The 20,019-nt window shown below is 39.8% G+C and overlaps 1 protein-coding gene across 1 annotated transcript in view; it reads left to right on the top strand.

Moving 5' to 3' along the window:
* Positions 1–20,019, top strand: part of LOC143183928 (disintegrin and metalloproteinase domain-containing protein 10) — a 53,826-nt gene that overhangs the window by 28,879 nt on the left and 4,928 nt on the right. Inside the window, exons 5-17 of the mRNA XM_076385749.1 lie at positions 12,611–12,854; positions 15,247–15,381; positions 15,593–15,780; positions 16,391–16,531; positions 16,641–16,765; positions 16,916–17,044; positions 17,208–17,376; positions 17,667–17,836; positions 18,541–18,708; positions 18,789–18,916; positions 18,992–19,106; positions 19,186–19,320; positions 19,772–20,005. Of these exons, the coding sequence (XP_076241864.1) occupies positions 12,611–12,854; positions 15,247–15,381; positions 15,593–15,780; positions 16,391–16,531; positions 16,641–16,765; positions 16,916–17,044; positions 17,208–17,376; positions 17,667–17,836; positions 18,541–18,708; positions 18,789–18,916; positions 18,992–19,106; positions 19,186–19,320; positions 19,772–20,005 (2,081 nt within the window). The remainder of the gene's footprint in view (positions 1–12,610; positions 12,855–15,246; positions 15,382–15,592; positions 15,781–16,390; positions 16,532–16,640; positions 16,766–16,915; positions 17,045–17,207; positions 17,377–17,666; positions 17,837–18,540; positions 18,709–18,788; positions 18,917–18,991; positions 19,107–19,185; positions 19,321–19,771; positions 20,006–20,019) is intronic.

Here is a 20,019-nt window from a genome sequence, read left to right as displayed (position 1 = left end):
AGATCTTCAGGTTTTCGAATTTTCAGTTATTTTACGAAGTTAAAGATCACGATGCAATCTCAACTATTAGTGTCTAGAGAACTATCGACCATTTTCTTTCAAACGAGTGTATTTAGTTTGTCACGTTATACTATCGAAGAACAATAAAGTCATGAATTTCAGTATTCTGTGAGTTCAAACTTGGCTTTAAAATACAAGTGTAATATGCTAAGTCGACTTGTTGATAAGAAATGAGTTGCTACATATTTATAGAAATTGCAAATAATCACTATGTTTATATTGATTCCTACGATAGTGTAAGTTGTTTTGATTGCACTAAATACTACTTATCATCGAATACCAATTTATATCCTTTTACGAAACTGTTAATACTAACCCTTCATCGAACGATCAACTTCGTTTTACATGTAATTACTGTCTCAGAAAATTGCACTGCATTTTTCTCGTCTCAAGTAACGCAATATCTTCACAGTACATCGACTGTACCCGTGACTGTCGCGAGCATGCACGGATCTATCAGTCAATCAGGTTTCGTTACTAGTACAAATCACAGCGCTGTTCGACAAAGAGTAACATTCCTTTGACGAACGAATCCGTTTCGCCCAGTGCATACAAATTTTCGCATGACACGAGCTGACTTGTCTTTCCCCTATTTAAACGCTTGAATCACTAAAGATAAGTTACAAAGAACTGACAATGAAACAAGGAACACATAAAGATTCAGAGCGTATAAGATTAATTCGTTCCATTAAGGCTCGTTCAGTTTAGTCAAGCTACTTGAAATCAAATCATTTGTATTCAAGTAGCTTGATGTCACGTCTGTGTTCGTACAAGTCAAGTTACTTGAAAAGCTCGTTCAGATTGTCAAGTTATATGAAATCAAGTCATTTATATTCAAGTAGCTTGATGTTAAGTCTGTGTTTGCATAGCTCAAGTTACTTAAATTCAAGTACATATCAATTAATATGTATTTCAGGGCAAGGATAGTTGAAGGAACCTTAACTTCACTTGAAGCTTGAAAAAGGATATTTCAAATCAAGTAAAATAACACCTTCACATTGGTCAAGTCGCCTCAGATCACTTACATTCAAGCCACTTGAGTTCAAGCAACTTGCGTGACAAAAACAAGCTTAAACGCTACAGAAACTTGAAAGGATATTTCAACTCAAACATAGTAGATTCCCATTGTTCGAATTTTCCAAAATACCTTGCATTCAAGCCACCTGAATTCAACTAACTCGACTAATCTGAACGTGCCTTTAAGGCTACGTCGCGATCTTGTCGACAGTGATCAACGCGAATGGGAGTCACCGCTGGCTGACATCGGTCACGGTGGTCGTTGAATGATGCATTTCATTAACAGCTCGTTGGCCAAACGCGAAACAATGTAACAAGGGGTCGAACAACCAGGGACAAATAACGACCGACCGTAAAAGCTGAACAGGACGTTACGCAGGCGAAATAATAATCGACACAGTTGTCAGGCATAGAGCAACATGGGATAATCGCGTCGACGGCGGGATAATTGATATCTATGGAAGATGAAATAATTGTACGCATAATGACTGTTACGATCGACGTTTATCGTTCAGGACGCGCGGCAATTAGTACACGAACGGTGCCACGATTAAATTAACCCGAGTTTTCGAGCGGCCGTGCGCGATGGTCGCGCGACGACACGGAATGCACCGGTTTGTGCAACGGTGCAGGATGGCGCGCATCGCTGATAATCCGATTACCGATTAAACTTACCCAATTGACGGTGTATCCGTGTGTAATTGCAACGGCTGGAAACATTCAACCAGCGAGTAATGATAATCGAGTAAATCAGGCTTGGCGGATTCGGCTTAAACTGTTTAAGACGATTTTCCTAGAGAGAAATCGCTAAGTTAACGCTTGACTCGAATGCGTTAGAGTGACTCTGTATCCTAATTGGCTGTCGTACAATGACAAAATCCGATTAACAATACGAACAAATAAGTAATATTTATAATATATATACATAGGTGTTGTGTGCTAAATATTATTTTATTGTTATATTGGTATGGTTCATTGTTCATCGATATCAGTTGGTTTGGTTCAACAATTTTGTCGTTCTGTGACGTTGAATAGGACTGTGCTTTTAGAGTTTTCTTCCTTCAGTGGCAATACATGGAGAAAATGTTAAGCTGAAGTTATTGAGGTTTTTTGTAGAAATTACAAACGTACTTTAACAAGTCTCAGTTTAATAGAATCAGTAAGAGACGAGTTGTAGATATAATAAAGCTGCTCTTACTCTCGTCAAAAGCTACCTTTGTTACTGTTGAAAAGGTCTGTACGGATCTAACAGAACTCTAGCCTGCTTAAATCTACTTAGGTGACTTTTACAAGATTTGTATGACCATTTTTTTCCGTGTAGCTTCTTTTGATATCTTTTTTTCGAATTATATTTTACTTTCTGATATATTACCTTCAGCTTTCTATTCCATTTTGTTGCATACTTTACCCCAGAAGACAAATATCGATGATAAAATAACGTCTATAAGATACAATGACAGATTTGAAATTTCACCTCGAGCTCACTCTTTCTAATTAAGGATAAATTAGAAAAAAAGAACGCGACATGTGGAGACACTCTATTAAATTAATTTTATTCTCTCCTCCATATCACTTGCCAAATATTAACTGTAACACATATTATCTACAAAACTTTAATTGTAATATTCAAATATTGTTACCGTAACGATATCAATATTAATTCTGTGGTTGTAACGCAAAACAACCTATGTCCCAATTTCAAAAAATTCAAATTAAGCCCTCAATGAATATTTAAAATATAAAATTTATATTTTCAGAAAGAAGAAAAGACTTAAAAATAAGGGTTCAAAGAGACACAACTCCATAAGACAGCATTGAAGCCGAAAACTTTAAACGCCAACATCTCAGAAAAAAAACATGTGACTTACACAGTTCTGCCTTACAATCACAGAATTATGTCCCCATATTAATATGATATCTCTCGGTACGTGTATCTCACCATAGGAAACTGCAATCGCAACTAAATCCCTAGTACCACGAATGCCACGGTTTTTCTCGCCAGAGTCAGGGTAATCCCTTTTTCTTTCTGACGAGTCGATTAATTTCACGACTACGACCCCACCGGCAGGGATGAGTCGGTTGGAAGCTGCGGCAGGTTCTTCTGGCCGGTCGCCAGTGCTGCTCGACGTATTCATAACCGGCGATGCTTCTCGCTTCGGTGCATTTCACACTCGAGAGTAACAAATTACAAGGGGACGAAATGGCAAAGATAAAATGTGTACTTAACGCGTAGGCACTTCGGCTAATTAAGCCCGGATTTAAAGATGGCCACTCGGGCGATTCTTAATCTCCCGCATCCCGGCGACCTCATTCCCTCGAGCTCAGCTCGTCCTCTCTCATTTCCTTCGAATTTTTCTCCCCGCCGTCGCGAACGACGCTCAACCCGTTCGAATTTCCAATCGCCAACGACCGCCATAACGCGCGCTGGTTCAAACAGAGGAGGTCGATTCGAAGTTACCCTCCACAATTTCCAAAGCAAACGAACTCGATCAAAGGCCAAAGGGGCGGTGAGTGGGGGGAACGTGGGGCCGTGGCAATTTAAAACAACATCGCTATGCCTCGATCAACAGCCGAGCCGAAAACAGGCCTCTGCCTTTCGTCGTTGCTCGACATTAATTATACCCGCGATGGTAAATAATGCTCCGTCGGGTCGTTAACGCGATCCGCCTAATCGAATAACTCAGCGTTCGCGCACGGCGGAATTTTTCCGCGAAACAAAAAGCGACGACGCGCGGGGGAGGGTGGTCGCCTGGTTTGCGTGCTTCCCTCGCGAGAGGAATAAAAATATCCGGCGGAAGACGCACGGAAGCAGAACCCGTACACCGATTACTATCCGCGCTCGCTAATTGCACGGAACGAACCGGGTGTCCAGGGGACGGGCCAGCAAAAAAGAGAACGAATATTGCTCGTTAACGCGAAAACGTCCGACGTAGGGCAATGCACTCTCGCCCGTCGATACATTCCCCGAGACGATCGAACTAATTAACTCGAACGGGATTATGATTAATTAAAAGGAATCGTTAACGAAAGCGCGACGGGTCAGGGAAGAGGTCTGCTGAGCGTAGAAAGGAGCGAGGAGGGATGGGGGTTGGGCGAAAACGTGAGCAACGACGGCTCGAGCCAACGCGCCCCCGATTGTAACTCGATTGTTAATCAATGAAAACAAGTTCATAGGATATATTCTGGCTCTCCGCGCGAAGTGGACAGTGGTGATTTTTTTCGAAATTGTGAAGAGAAGTGGAAATATTTTTTTCTATTGCTTAGTTTGAAGATTTGTGAAGTGGATTTCGTTCGTAGTTTATTTGAATATAATTTGTTAAACTCAGTGTTTAATTTGTAGAATTCTTAAAGATTAAAGTTGATGCATTTACTAAGGGTAGGTTTTTAAATAAAATTTAAAGCTACTTTATGATTTTTGTGTCGGTTATCAGTGTATTAGAAATATAAATATTTTAAAATTATTAACCCTTTTTATTTGATTGCCCCTCTGAGGGAGCAAAAATTATGGAAAGCCTAGGACCTCCAGATGAAAAGGTTAAATGCGTAATCAGATCGTAAAACCTGATTTTTTTCAAAATTGAGATATGGATTCTTCTGTATGTATTTAGATTATCAGTTTACAGAAGATGATGTCAGAATTAACGATATATGAGTTACCTATTGATTTACCTAATTTTGAAATCAGTATTCTATTGAAAAATTAGGAAATCATGACATATCAGGTTTTGCTAGCTGACTACTAGAAACATAAAGTACAATGTACATTATTATCATTTTCGAGTCCTATAATTATGGTTTATTTGAAGAATTTATTTTCCATTCGGAAATATTAACCTTGTCCACGATTTCGTGACAATTCGCCACTCTGACAGTTGTTTACCGCGTGACGCGCATTGTTCGAAGCGGGCACGCGCGCGCGCACGACCAAGCGAGGGAGCCAGTTCGCTAAACCGTTCGTCGACTAAATTGGATTTTTCCACTAACGAGCGCCAGAGCTTTTCTCCGTAAAAGCGGCCGCCTGCCTCCGAGTGAAAGCTCCTCCTCCCCCGCCTTCTCTTCCTCTTCACTCGTTCTTCGTACCCATTGCTCTACCGTTTCCTCTATCACGTTGCTCGTTCCTCTCGCCTCTTCTTTCTCCGCCAACAGTCCGCTAACTCCCCCGATCGGACTCCACTCTCTTTTCTTCCCGCTATCCCGCGCCTCTATGCCTACCTTCTGTGAGCACCGTTGAAGAATCCTTTTTTTCTTTATTCTCTTTTTCCACTCGCTTCTCGTTCCTCTTCCATCTTTCGAACCGTTTCTTCTTGGCGCGAGCCTGCTCCCCCGCTCCTCTCGCGCCTCGTCGAGCACTCGGTCGAACGAAATGAAATTAAATCGGATTCCTGGACCCCCTTCTCTCAGTATTTATCCGTCGAAACAGAATATTTCCCACGCCCTTAATTGAAGAAGAAAGAAGTTGATTATTCTTTTTTCGGGAAGTTTAAGGGACGGCCCGCCGACGGAAACGGCGACAGTGGACGGTTTAATTAAAGGTACATTCTGGGACGGGGGTGGGACGGTGATAACTTTCGTCGTTTCTTCGCCTATTTTCGTCGTATTTCTTGGGGGAAGAATATCGATTATTGTGGTGCGTTTAAACCAGGCCTGTGGAGGGTTTCAACTTTTCGATGTTCTTTCAGGAGTAGGTCATAAGCCTTGTTTAAATTAGTCAAGTTACTGGAATTTAAAAATCTTGAATATGAGTGATTCGAAGCAACTTGACTAATGTAAATCTGTTATTTTACTTGACTTGAAATATCCCTTCAAGTTTCTATTTTGTCTAGGCACGTTCAGATCAGTCAAGCTAGTTGAATTCAAGTGGCTTGAATACAATTGATTCATGTAGCATTGGGGTGCACCTAGGAGCGCAGGGGGTGGCATTGTGGATTCTGATGGGGAACTGGAAATTGTGGACATGTTCTCCAAAATATCACGTATGAAGTTTTCTTTATACTTCGGCTGCCGGATGGCGATTCGATATTTCACGTGTGGATTGTTCATTCCTCGTGGTTAGGTGACTCGTGGTTATGTACGAGTCAGCTTATGGAATGAGTGAGGTGTAATTTTCTGACGATGAGATCAGTTCAATTATCAGCTCCTCTGATGAAACGAGGGTTCGTATATGACGATCACTTTTTACTGAGTCTTTGCCAGATTGTCGATGAAAACTCATCGATCCCAATTCATACAATATTAATGCCATATTATTTTTCGATTGCAACCCTCAAGCATCCCAGAATAGTTTCTGAAATATTAATAAACGAAGTTCCTCCGTGAACCATATCTATTTTAAAAATATGAAGATTTAAAAATTGAAGAATTTGACAGCTAAAAAGTCTTCAAATTTTTAGTAACTGAGTTTATGACTGCCTTTAAAATGTCCACAAAGTTTATACGATCGAAATAGCCAATTATCTTCTTTCTGCAGGAAATTTTGAATAAAGCAAAATTAATCAAATATCCATCCGGTTTTGCTGGCGTCGTGAAATAGAATATTGAGTAGCTGAGAAAGACGAGTTCAGGTGCTCCGTTGATTTTTCGTGTTTTTCCATTCGCCGTAGCCCTCTGAATGAAAGCGAATTAACTGGATTCGTTCTTTGGAGCAACCTACCAACGTTGCTGCCGCGAGGAAAGGAATATTGCGAGACCTGGTCCCGAGAAATAGGTCAATTACGTTGGAAGAGTTTGCAGCTGATTTTAACGCTAGCGTACCTAACCCGAGGAGATACGTAGCCTGGATATCGCGAGCGTTCGTCTATCGTCCTGGACTCCGTGACGAAACTTTCCTCCAAGGATATCCGATTCGACTAGTTATCCTTGAGACGTTGTTTCCACGCTTTCCCTGCTCGTGAGCGCGTCCCGTGGATTCTTTTCTTTTTATCTTTTTTGTTCTGCAAGATAATGATCAATTATCACATACTACAGTGTTATAAGCGAAGTATAGAAATAGAGACATATTTATTCAATGACTTTTGATAATTATGTTTCAGGGAATCTCATGAGATATTCTATAATCTTTTTCTGATTCTTTGAGATTCTTCATATTTCTATTTTTATTAATTTGAAGTGATATTAGTGAAAAAATTCTGCTGAGATTTTGTAGTTTATATTCACGATTGAAATGCACTGACAATGAGAGAAATAAAAAAGAACGATGTGTAATATCAGATACAGACATAAAATATAGAGAGCGTGTTGTCCTGTTTGGGAAGTCGATTTCATTGCAGACACAAATTTAAAATACATACAAACGGAGCGGAATCACAGGTGGTGGTTCTGTCAAGTGGAGGACACGTAAAGAAAGGAGGATCGTCATTGTCAGTTGTGTCGGAGTCTAAAAACGGTCACTGAATAATTGAGTATTCAAAAAGAAATATTCTAAATTATTTTTAAACAAGGCTTTAGTAGTTAAAATACCTGGGTTTTGTGTTATAGGTTCCTTTATTTGTTTCCCCTAATTAACTACTTCAGTCCTTTTAATTTTATTTCATATATAATTTATTTACCACACCTGCAGCATGTGCGAGCTGCGGCCTATAGAACGAGACCTTTTATCCTCTGGAGGCTAATAATTTTAAGAACATCCTGAGGGTAGAATTACTCGTGGCAAACAAAATTATCGACTATTTTTTATTTGTGATACATCTTTCCATAATACCTATTTTTTTTTAAAAAAGTTCAATATCAGGACTGTCTTCGTTACTTTATCTTTTTTCCCTTGTTATCCGATCGAGCGTTCGCAGTTTGTTATTTTTCACGGAAACGACTCATCGAGCGATATCGATTGTGTGTAGAATAGTTAGTTGGACGAAACAAGCGCTGGAAATTTGCAAGATGTAACGACATCGTTTCATAAAACATTTCGTGTACAGGCACGCGTATCACGTTTTAAATGAACTCCACGAGATGAATTGGAATTTGGTATCTCTGCCTAGAAACGAACCGTCGAGCAAATCCGTGTATGTGCTTTTTAATTAAAAAACAGCTCGCTTGAAATCCGCAACAATTGATCCACAGACTCGAGAGCCATTCATTCGACGGCGCAACAAAAATTTGGTTACTTTTGTTGCGTTGTTTCTCGCGAGATAATGTAATGGGCACGTGTTCCTATCTGTAACCTTTTTCCCTTTTTTTTTTGTTGCCTGAGAATCGCGGCTGCTGAATGGGAAATTTTCGATTCCTGCTTAAATGGTAATTTCATCCGTTCGGAGTTCCGCATCAGAGGGTGAATCGTTTGAGCTGGGGAGAACCCTTTGTTCAATCGTTTCCTTTGTTCGAGGGTATCGATTAGCATGAGGGGAAAATTTACCCCGTCCACGGTTCCGTCGAGGGATTTAAAACACTTAATTGCAGGGAAAAGCTTCCGATAATTCGTTCCGTTCTTCATTCCATCAGAAGCGTTTTTGCTCGACGAAATTTCTTTATTTTCTTTTTTTCCCGTAATCGACGATTACTCGGCTGCGCGTCCGGCTAATGTTGTTCGGTTTCACTGAGCTGGATCATTTAGAGAAAGAACAGCGAGAGTAGATGTTAAATCGACCAGGAAACATTTTTCGGAAGGTGGCGTGTCAAGCAACTATTACTATTGGTGAAAAGGTTTCAGGGAATGGCAAAGTTTTAGATGGAGTAAATAGTGTCTGTTAGTGGATTGCATCGCGAGACGAGGTATCAGAATCGTAAATTGTTCTTAAATTTTTACTAAAATTATGTTAGAGATCTTGAGTGTCTTTTTGATAATCTTAAAAATCTTCAAAATCCTGCAAGTTTTGAAAATCTTAATTGTTTTAAAAATCCTATAACTCTTAAACGTTTCAAAAATCTTAGAAGTATTAGAAACTTAAAAATGTTTTTAAATCTTAAAGATCTTGAAATCCTTAAAAATCTTGAAAATCTTGAAAACCTTAAAAATCTTAATAGTTTTAAAAAACGAGAAAATTTGTAAAATGCTGAAAATTTGCCAAATCACTCCCAAGTTCTGAGGCTAAAAAATTCATCCTACACAGAAAATAAATAATACTCGCATGTACAATTTTTTACCTCAATCAAACATCAAGATATATTGAAAGATAACAACGCCAACGCTTATTAAAACCTCACAAAACTCTGTCTCATTACCGCGCCGGACACAGATCTATCCATTGAAATTTATCGTACCGTACAATCAATTAGCAACAAGCATTTTAACTTTGTCATTAGCTAAGGCCTCTATCTCTAACAGTACTAGCATTCATTTGACACGGCAACTTCCTGTTGGGAACGTTCCCTTGTTAGAGCTTACCGTGGCGTGCATCCTTCGTTTGATTAAAGAAGAATACCGAAATGCAATTACTTGTTCGCCTTCGCGCGAGGAACGTCGACATGAAAGCAAAAGAAGAGAAAAACCGACCAACAAGCATAAACTGTGTCAAGTATAGGAGGGAGGCACGCGTGCCTCTGCCTCGGCTTCCGTTTTTCCCGCGGTCGCGATTAAAAATTACGACGCTGCGCCATTCGAAATTACAAACAGTCCCTGGCGTTGAATATTTCCGGCTGTGAAGTCACGGGACGTCTGTGCAGTTCGTCGACCCAGTTTTTCGTTCGATCAGAGGGAGGAAGCGCGCGTCCGGAAATTATGAAATCGTCGAAACGGTGTAATTCTCGTGGAAGACGTCGGCTACGCCGGAAATAGACGTCCCTTTCTCTCCCTCTCGTCGGCTCTTCCTTCTTCATTGGTCGTCGCGTTCGTTTCGTTCTCTTCTCTGTCCCTTCTCGTCGAGACAATTTTCGGTTCGAGAGTTTGCTTCGGAAATCTATCGCTTCAGCCGGAAACAGAACTGTCGACGAAGGCGGAGGGACGGAACGAAGTTATAGTCGAGTTCCCTGAATCTAAATAGAGGACGGTTCGCTCGATTTCCGTGCGAGAAGACGATTAGGTGTACAGGCGCAGCGGTGGTGCAGCCAGGGGGAAGTTTTCACGTTAACAGGTGGCCATAGAGAAAGGAGGCACGATTGGCTAAAATAGGGGTGGTTTATTTACGTGCTGGAGCTTTATTATTTTATTTTGGTTGAATGCTAGTGCACTACTGTACAATTTTAAGTAGTGAATAGAAATAATTATTAATATAAAAATTTTAACATACCCTAGGGACCCCTAGTATACACAGATTATTTCTTTCATATTATACATTTTTATTCTATTTCTCTAATAAAGCTGTGAAAATATTGAATATGTCCTTTATTTTTAGGCAAAGAAAAAACTATCAATTTTCGTCTTTTTGTAGGAAAGGAAAAAAATACTGTAGCATTTTCGAATCTTTTTAACAAAATATTCATCATAGTATATAAATCCACATACTGTAGTTTTTCTGAAATAGATTCTATAATATTGTGAATTTCATTTCTGATCTCTAGTGTGTGTTTTAATTTAAAAAATCGTAGAGTTTGAGAGGAGCTGTTTTTGTTATAAGATCCATTAACAATCCATTTTGCACCATCACCACGTAAGAACAACCAGATCAGGAGCAGAAAGGGATACATGAGGCTTTCAAGAACTGCAAAAAGGTTCGCCAAAAGGAAAAGTTTGAGAACTAGCTCTGTAGACTAAAAAAGCATCTACGAAATTTCGGGGATGCACTTTGCACGTTACAGAGGTGCAACGCGTACGTTCCCAACAGTGAGACCGTAAAAACACGCTCTGGCTTTTGCTCGTACGTTGTTTATCGTTCAACTAGCGCTGCTTTAGTTGAACCTGCACGAAAACGAAGGGAGGAGCCTATAAAAAATATTCACGTTCGCAGCTGGAAATAAATCTCTCAGCGTGGCGCTTATTTTCTTCGGCGTGTCTGATATTTTCCGAGGAAAGAAACGTTATCGCGTCAATAACTGCAACCAATTTCGATGCGAAGGGGTGGCAAAAACGATGATGCATCTGTCGAGAAATTCTCCTAATCATCGGTGAACTCGCCTCACGAGTCATAGTCGCGTTTATAAGTTGTTTCAAAAGGGAACACGCTTCACTTCGAATCCTTCGGTTTTCAGTTTTATTTGCTCTTCGTATCTGTGTTGTATACACGATGTCTCGGGATTTTCCGAGCAAACTTGATCAGCACATTTTCTGAGGGGAAATGAAGGAAGTATTCTGTGTTTTCACAGTTTATTAGAGAAATAGAATAAAAATACATTGTATGAAAGAAATAATCTGTGTATACTGAGGATCCCTAGGGTGTTCTGAAGTATTTATAAGACTGATAGGGAAAATCTATTAGAGTAGTATAAACTTATGTTAATTTTCAGAAGTCATTACCATTCAATGGAGATGAATGAAACACTTGATTACAAAATATTTGGTATTTCTATTTAAGCTCGCTTACCATATTCATATAATAAATAATGTGATACATAGAAGACACCTTGTGTACAAAGTGGTCCACTATTTTCATCCATTTGAAAGTGTCTACCACAGTAGACAATAGAAGAAAATTGATATCACGGAGTTGTATTGTTCCAAGGGACACGTAATGTACCTACTGGTGATTGGAAGTGTAAATTCCAGGTATCATTTTTCTTCTTAATGGAACCACTATCTTTTTATGCTAGAATCCTTTGGAGTGCTCCTGACGGATGAAGCCTTTTACGGAGCTCTGTCTCTTTCTATGTACCATTATTATAAAACAGAGATTGCTCATACTGTCTTCTTTCCTTTAAAGGAAAGACGATATATTAATTGATATGCATAACACGGCATTGGTTGGTGTCTTCCGTACTGAGAATCGTAAAGTGAGACTCTTGAAGCTTTAGAATTATTCATGTAGTACTGTAGCATCTATAACTAATACATAGATATTTTTCAAAACACAATATTATTTCGTTATGAAATCGAAATCATCAATTCTTGCTATTAAATTTCGCAGAAGTAATTTCTCTCTTTTTATTAATTTATTAAGACTCAAAGTTGCGTAATGCAGCATTTCATTCCCTATTTTTTTCATTGAATTTACATAATTAGACTCTGGTTTTGTCATATATATTAATGTTATAAAAGGGGATTTTAAAGATTAGCTTAATATTTTTATCGTTGCTATTTCTTTTTTCTGATCTAGATTCTACAATGTTCTGAAAATTGAAAAAATTGAAGTATTTATAACACTAGAGTACACCAGCTTTTTGTGAACGTTTTTCCTTTAGTGGGTGTCTGTAAGTCTATTATTATAAAATGCTTTTTTACTCACCAAAATCATTCTCTTGTAAAGTGCATAAATTTACATTTTTTCATAACAATGCGTTTATGCAATCATGGGTCTTAATGGGTTAATTTCCATTTACATACGAAATAGATACTAGAAACACTTTTTTAATATTTATTTTCACTAACTTCAACTCTGGTTATAACAAAAAGACTTAAAATATTCGATACCGAATTCACAAGTTCACGAAGAGTAAATATTATCCCACCTTCGGTCCAATATTCACAAAATTCATACATTTGCATACGAATAATAACGTCCATAATTTACAGAAGACGATAACGCCGTGGTGCAGGGCATCGTGACAGAGGATGGCTTGTTCGACGGCACCGTCGTCACCGGCTTCGAGGAGTACTACATCGAGCCCACGAACAGATACTTGAACAAAGACGACGACACGTCACCAGCCTATCATAGCATAGCCTATCGCGCCTCGGACGTATTAACACCTCACCGTTCGTTGCCTTGCGCCAGTCACCACTTGCACCAAGGAAACCTCCACGATTCTCTGTCAAGGTATCATCATTACCGTCGTCGATGATCCAAGCAAGCCGATAATACCTGAACTCTTCGAAACTGTAGAAAAAGTCTCTTCGAACCTAGGGGTAACAGTTGTCGCAAAAATTTCATCCGATTACTTTCTCGTCGCTGGCGCGAAGTGTCTCGCCGAGACGCGTCGTCGCAGGGATTCCCTCGCCTCGTTATAGACGCGCTCATTAACGTAACAAGGTGACACCTCTGAAACATCCGGGATAAATCGTGTTACGTTAACCGAGGATGAAAATGGATCTAACGAGAGACGCGCGAGCGGGCGTCGCTAAACGTCTGCAGCTTGGCGCCTGGAGTTTATCAGCCCGGAACACACCAGCGTTCCTTCGCGTTAATTTCGTTGCCGATTTCTCGCGATGCATTACACCGCTGCCGAGCTGGTTGCCATACGTTGGGCGCGCTGCAGCTCGTGTGAGCAAATGTAACCGTGTTTAAACCGCGAATCCTCAAACATCCCTGGATGAATCGCTTGCAATTTAATTAACGCCGACTGTAAACTGTCTGCTGATGTGCAGCCTCGACTAGACACCCTGCACAGGGGGCTCTCTTTACTGGTGTTTAGGTTTGTCTTCAAAGATCACACCTTGGGATTGGCCGTGATCTTTGGAGAGGGATAGTCTTTCTGGCTTCTTTAATTGACGGTGCTGATTATATTATAGGGGGTTCGATAATAGCTGTCAGAAATTTTGAAGGGAGATTCTGTATGTAAAAATAAGACAAAATTAAGAATGACGAAATTGTGTTTGGGGCTTTGTTTTAGAGTTATTAATTGTTGCAAATAGGTCTGAAGTTCGAGTGAAATGTGTCTGACTTGAGACTTATTGTACTGATTTCGCTGTCTAACATTCTGGTCTAACTAATGCATGCCACCAGTAGAATTAGTCTCATGTCAGACACATTTCATGTGTATTTCAGATGTTTCCTCAATAATTAATAACTTGGAAACGAAGCTTGGAACAGAATTTCGTCTATCTTTAATTTAGTCTTATTTTAGCGTGTAACCCTTTACAATTTCTGACACATACTGTCGAATTCCTTGTATATAAAAACCACAAGGGAAGAACTTGATAAGTCTATTTTTGTCGATTCTCTGTGTTTTTTTTATATCATATGGTAGTTAAAAGAGTGTGCTATGTGTCAGAGTTCAAAAGATGAAAATTTTATAACTTCCAAGATGTAACTATTTTCGTAATTGATGTTTCCCTATTTTACTCCTCAAGTCCATATGAAGCAAGAGAATAATTTAATAAGTCAACGAGAAGCTCAGAGTTATTAAATAGTTTTTAACAATTTTGTTGAAAAACGTTATTATTTTGTAGCGTCCTATTTCAAACTTTAAAATTGCTCTCCTGTAAAATTTGGGGAATCTTACTTTATATAGCTTGTCTCTGGTACATACCCTCTCACTTACTCCCACTCGCCATGATCATTAAAAGGAAAATAGTGAAGGTAGCGGTGATCTTCGGAAACTAGAAGTTAAGGGAACCAAGTGCCTCGTAAGTTTCAACTTTGACTGATTGGATTCGAACCCTTTGCAAGTATTTCGGGAAATAAAATGTACTTCGAAGTGCACTCAAACCTAAATGAGGTAGAGTCGGTCCTTTCATGGACACTTCGGAAAACGAAGGCAATAATTCCAAGTATACTCCAATACTTATCAAATAGGTTCGAAACTTTGATAAGTACTTTACCAGAAATTCACTGTCTCTTTATTACTCTTTGAAATTAAACATGAAACTAATTACTGTTTTTGTACAATTCGATTACAAAATTATAGCTACAATTACATGAATGTAGTAGATTTTCATATGAGTATATTTCTTGTAAAACAGTATTACAATCCTTAGACAAATTTTATAGAAGTAGAACAAAATGAAGCAATTTTATTATAAATATCATAGAGAGTATTTAAAAGCTTCGTAATTACAGTTCAAGTTCCATTGAACGATCCCACTTTTCCTTTGACTTCTAGTACTTATTATAGAATCCTGATTTCAAGATTCGAGTATGTACCACTGTGCTCCAGTCACAATATAAGCCCCGAAACCCAATAGATCTCTATTGTTGCCAGGGCTCATCTTGTCAGCAGAGTACAATATTTATAACTCATTGCTTTTGGAAGCTGCAGATACTCATACTTGAGATCGAAATCAACTTGCACAGATTGAATAACATTTCAAGTACAATCATAGAAACATTATTCCTTCCGAGTAGTATTTAAATTCCATAAACCAAAACTCGGTTATTAAAATTAATTTCCATTTTTCTAAGTACATATTTGTCTTGATCCCATCCTTACAGAAGATCAGCAAGATCTTAAGAGAACAGTCCTGTACAAAGTTCTTGTTTTCTGTTCCAGGGTGCACAGCTACGAGAACGATACGCAGCCGTTTTACGAACCTCTGCACAGCGGGAACGTGGCTCTCCACTCGAAGGAAAACAGCGCACGGGTTTTAAGTTTGGAGAAGGATAACGGTCGAGCACGTACGGAAACGTGAGTTAGTTGGCACGAAAGAGGAAACGGTGCAGGGGGGCCTCGCTGAACGCGATGGCGAACGCATTTTCGTTTCGTTTCACAGTACCATAAAGATCGCGAAACGAAAGTTCGCCGAGCGTGTAGCTGTGGTTGTAGTGGTTGCGGAATAAGCTTTTTATCCGGTAGGGAGGATATAAGAAATTTGCAACTGCCGCCGCTTCGTTTTCAGAACGGGCAACGGAGATCGCATCGTGAGACATTTGCACAAACGTGCCACCGTGGATCCGCGAAAAACTACCTGTATGCTCTACCTGCAGGCGGACCATCAGTTTTTCGCGCGATACGGCACGGAGGAAGCCTGCATCGAGGTGATGACGAGGCACGTGCAGAGGGTCAACTCGATCTACAAGCACACTGGTACTGTTTCATTTCATGATTTTAAGAAATTTTAGTTTAAGTGTAATCGTCGATTACTAATCGATATGTACAGGTGGCAGAAGCTGAGTTTTGATTTGCTAATAATGTCTGGAGGAAAAAGTAGAAACATGAGGTTTTCGTTTCATGTTTTATTTAGGGAGAGTTAGAATAGTTATAAATTATAAAATCAAATGAATTCTTTTTTAATAGCTTGTTCCTTTGAATTTGCCACTGACAACGTTGGTAATTTAGTGAATAGTCTATGTTATTTGGGCATGCAAGTTATCACCTATTGGTGATCCTTCAGAAATTTAAATTATAGAACTTCAGTTCGTACAAATCAGTCGAATAACTTTAGAGAATTTCATTGTGAATCTATAAATGAGTAAATAATGAACGAATATTGAATTTTGGTACAATACCTAGTCTGATAATATTGAGACTCGACTTGTTCGCAATAAAGCGACGTACTGAAATTTCTATATTTTTTCCCTTAGAATCAAAACTCTTGCGTTATCGATTGCAAGTCACTTCCTATAATTAACTTTTAATAAATTCTCTCTGCGTCTGCCGTGCCCTCCAATGAAATTACATATCTCGCTGTTCTCAGATTTCAATCAGGACGGAAGGCCCGACAACATCAGTTTCATGATAAAGCGCGTGAAGGTTCACAGCGAGGACGCGCTGAGGGACCCGAATTATCGATTCCCAGGGAATTACGGCGTAGAAAAGTACCTGGAGCTTTTCTCTGGTAAATAAATCCTGTTATAACTATGTCTGCGGGGAGTCCGTTTTCGCGGGCAGGACAGGAAAATACGATCTTTGAGGGATTACAAACATAGCTTTCTCGTTCGTTGCAGAAGAGGATTACGACGCGTTCTGCTTGGCTTACATGTTCACGTACCGGGACTTCGAGATGGGAACGCTGGGGTTGGCTTGGACCGGGGACCTGAAGAACGCCGGCGGAGTTTGCGAGAAGAATGGGGTAAGTTCGTAGTCGGAAATTTGTGGATTCGCAGCCGTCATCCTAATGGGGCATCGGTTGCGTGCCGTCGGCCCTGACAAAAGTAGTCGAAACTTGTGTCCGTTTTGGAATTAAGAGGCAACGCCTGAAATATATGACTGAACTTTGCAGCACTATCGTGGCAGCATGAAGTCGCTCAACACCGGAATAGTGACTCTGTTGAATTACGGCAAGCACGTACCGCCAGCAGTTTCTCACGTCACTTTGGCCCACGAGATCGGTCATAACTTCGGTTCGCCGGTAAGTTGTTTGAATATAATCGCGGAGCGTACGTTTATTCCTCAAACGAACGCGCGCTAATGCGCCTGGAAGACCGATTTTTCGATCGCAGTTCGACGCAGCTTGTCTATCCTAAAACTGTCGATACGTGTCTAAAGCAAACTACCACTTGACTTTGTTTTAGCACGATCCGGAACAATGCACGCCCGGTGGAGAAGACGGGAACTTCATTATGTTCGCTCGTGCTACCAGCGGAGACAAGCGAAACAATAATCGTTTCAGCCCGTGCAGCTTGACTGCTATAAACCCAGTGTTGAATAGTAAAGCTCGTTCTCCGAAAGGCTGCTTCACTGGTTAGTCTTTTGTTCTTTATAATTTCAAGCATATTTTAATATTGGTATTAACTGGATCATTGACTAAGTTTTGCGAATTTTTTATTGGAAAATATTCATTAAATTAATGCATCTGCGATATTGAAATAATTGCTACCAGATTGTATTATTCTCTTTCACTTTTCTGGCAAGAAACATAAACTTTGTGTAGTCTGTGTTTGAGCGATCTGCAGAATTTACTTCACGACCTAATATATCAGTCTTGTATTGTAGTAAGTGAATGGTAAGAAAGTGGAGTTATATGTTTTCAGAACCCCAAGTGTCATTGTGCGGGAACGGTGTTGTCGAAGAAGGTGAAGAATGCGATTGTGGGTGGGAGGAAGATTGCAGAGATTCGTGTTGTTTCCCGCAACGGCGTCATCTGCCGCCGGGTGAAGTTCCGTGTACGCTCACGCCAGGCTCCGTATGCAGTCCTAGTCAAGTACGCGAGTACAACAGATTATTTTGAACTTCAGAACACGATTTATAAACCCTGTCAGCTAACAGTATGGAACTATCTGAGTTTTTACTACTTTCCATTTTGATATCTAATGTGCATTGATCCTTTTAGCTTTTATCTACAGTTGTTTAGTGGCTTTCTTGCTGTTATATCTTTCTTGTTACAGATTCAATTTTGTAGCAAGTAACTTGTACTCTTTTACTAACTGTATGGTTATGGTCCCATATTTTTGGCCGACAGTGTATGTAAGCGCTTCTTTGAAGGAAAAGCATTTTAAAGGATCGTTTAAGAGAAATACTTGAGAGAGTCTGGACAGTTTTATTAACACAAAACACAATGAAGAAAATAGTCCAGACTTTGTCATGAAGTGTTGATGCAAGGATGCAAGGCTACAAAAGAAGATTAACCCATTCGCCTCAGATTTAAATGTTTAATAACTACTTTGAAAATCGGAATTATTTAGTTTGTATGTGCACAATACGAGTTGCAGTCATTATTTAAGTTTATGGTCTCACAGCGGCATGACGAGCTCAGCTCATCAAATGAGGAGAATGGGTTAAACAGTCAACCGTAGACTTTCGAGTAATACAGATTTCTAGCAAACAAAGTTCTTTTACTTTAAAATACTTTAATGAAAGTACTCCTAGCAATACGTCGGTCTAAAATAACGCTTTTTTCTCTTACAGGGTCCATGCTGCACTGCCGAGTGTACTTTGCGATTTGGAGATAAGTGTAGAGACGACAACGGCTGCCGTGACGCGAGTTTTTGCGACGGCCGATCGCCATATTGTCCGCCTTCCGTGAACAAGCCCAACAAAACGATTTGCAATCGCGAATTCGTATGCTTTATGGGGGTAAGTATTCTACATAATTTAAGGGAACACGAGGTAATACTGTTAAACACTGACGAGCTGCTCAACTGCTCTTTATGCAGGAATGCACAGGTAGTATATGTCTTGCGTACGGATTGGAATCTTGCCAGTGTATCCCTGGGCCAAGTGATCCACCGACGAAAGCCTGTGAACTTTGCTGCCGTCTTCCTGGAGAAAACCAGCCTTGCCTGTATGTCACTATCCATTTCTTCGTTTACTACACACATAATCAAATGTAAGCTAATTATCATTCTTATGCTTTCAGATCGTCTTTCGAGTGGAACTCTCCACCCTACGACATTCCAGACATGTTTTCGAAGCCAGGAACACCGTGTAACGATTACAATGGATACTGTGATGTCTTCCAAAAGTGTCGAGAGGTGAGATGATACGTATAATCTCAGCCTAGTCTTTAGCATTAAAATTGAATGTTATTCTATATCTCGTTATCATTTATAGGTGGACCCAAGTGGCCCGCTAGCAACTTTGAGGAAGCTCTTGCTATCAGACGAGAGTCTTGCCACTTTCCGTCGATGGATAGTTGAGCATTGGTACGCAGCTGGTTTGATTGTTCTGGCTGCATTATCATTATTGGTACGTATTGTTTAATTGTTCTTTAAGTTTCCTTGTAAGTTTCAAGTTTTAATTGTTTTAAAAGTTTTCATATTTTATATATCCAAACAGATTTACGCGTATAATACCGTTTCTTATTATAATATCAACTGTCTTTACACTAGAAATCGAGGAAACGCGTTAAGAGTAAGTCTGGGGAGAATTGAAAGTAAATTATTCATGTATCTCCAGCTAATACCTACTAAAGGTTATAAATCGCTAGCTTCCTTCTTGAGAATCCTAGAGTGCTGCAGATTTGTAAAAACTCCTGTTAAATCTTATTTCCCCATCAGTGTAATTTGTTTAAGCTCTTCGAGCGTGCAAATACAAAAGTTTCAGCAGTATCGTAGTTTGAATATATCCCTAATATTTGATAATGTGTAAGTACATTGCGTAGTCAGTTCTTATTTCATGGTTCTGCGCGTAAATGTAGGTGGTGAGCACCAGGTTACTGGGCAAACGACCGGACCTGAAGCTCAAGTCAGTCACAATAATACACAGTTCAACGACGGAAACAGTGCGTCTACCGCCGGAGGGAGCGGAGGGGGTGACGGTGCATCCTCCAGCGGTACGTGCAAAGCTTCCGCTTAGCAGAAAAGTCCGGGAGAAGAGAAGACACCGGAAGCATAAAGATTCCCACAGTGGTGGAGCTGACAAGTCCAGCAAGGTAAGAATCGCCCT

Source organism: Calliopsis andreniformis, chromosome 9, assembly GCF_051401765.1.
Source record: "Calliopsis andreniformis isolate RMS-2024a chromosome 9, iyCalAndr_principal, whole genome shotgun sequence".
Classification (NCBI taxonomy): domain Eukaryota; kingdom Metazoa; phylum Arthropoda; class Insecta; order Hymenoptera; family Andrenidae; genus Calliopsis; species Calliopsis andreniformis.
The sequence above is the reverse complement of the archived record's forward strand: the minus strand, read 5'-3'. Positions and strand labels throughout refer to the sequence as shown.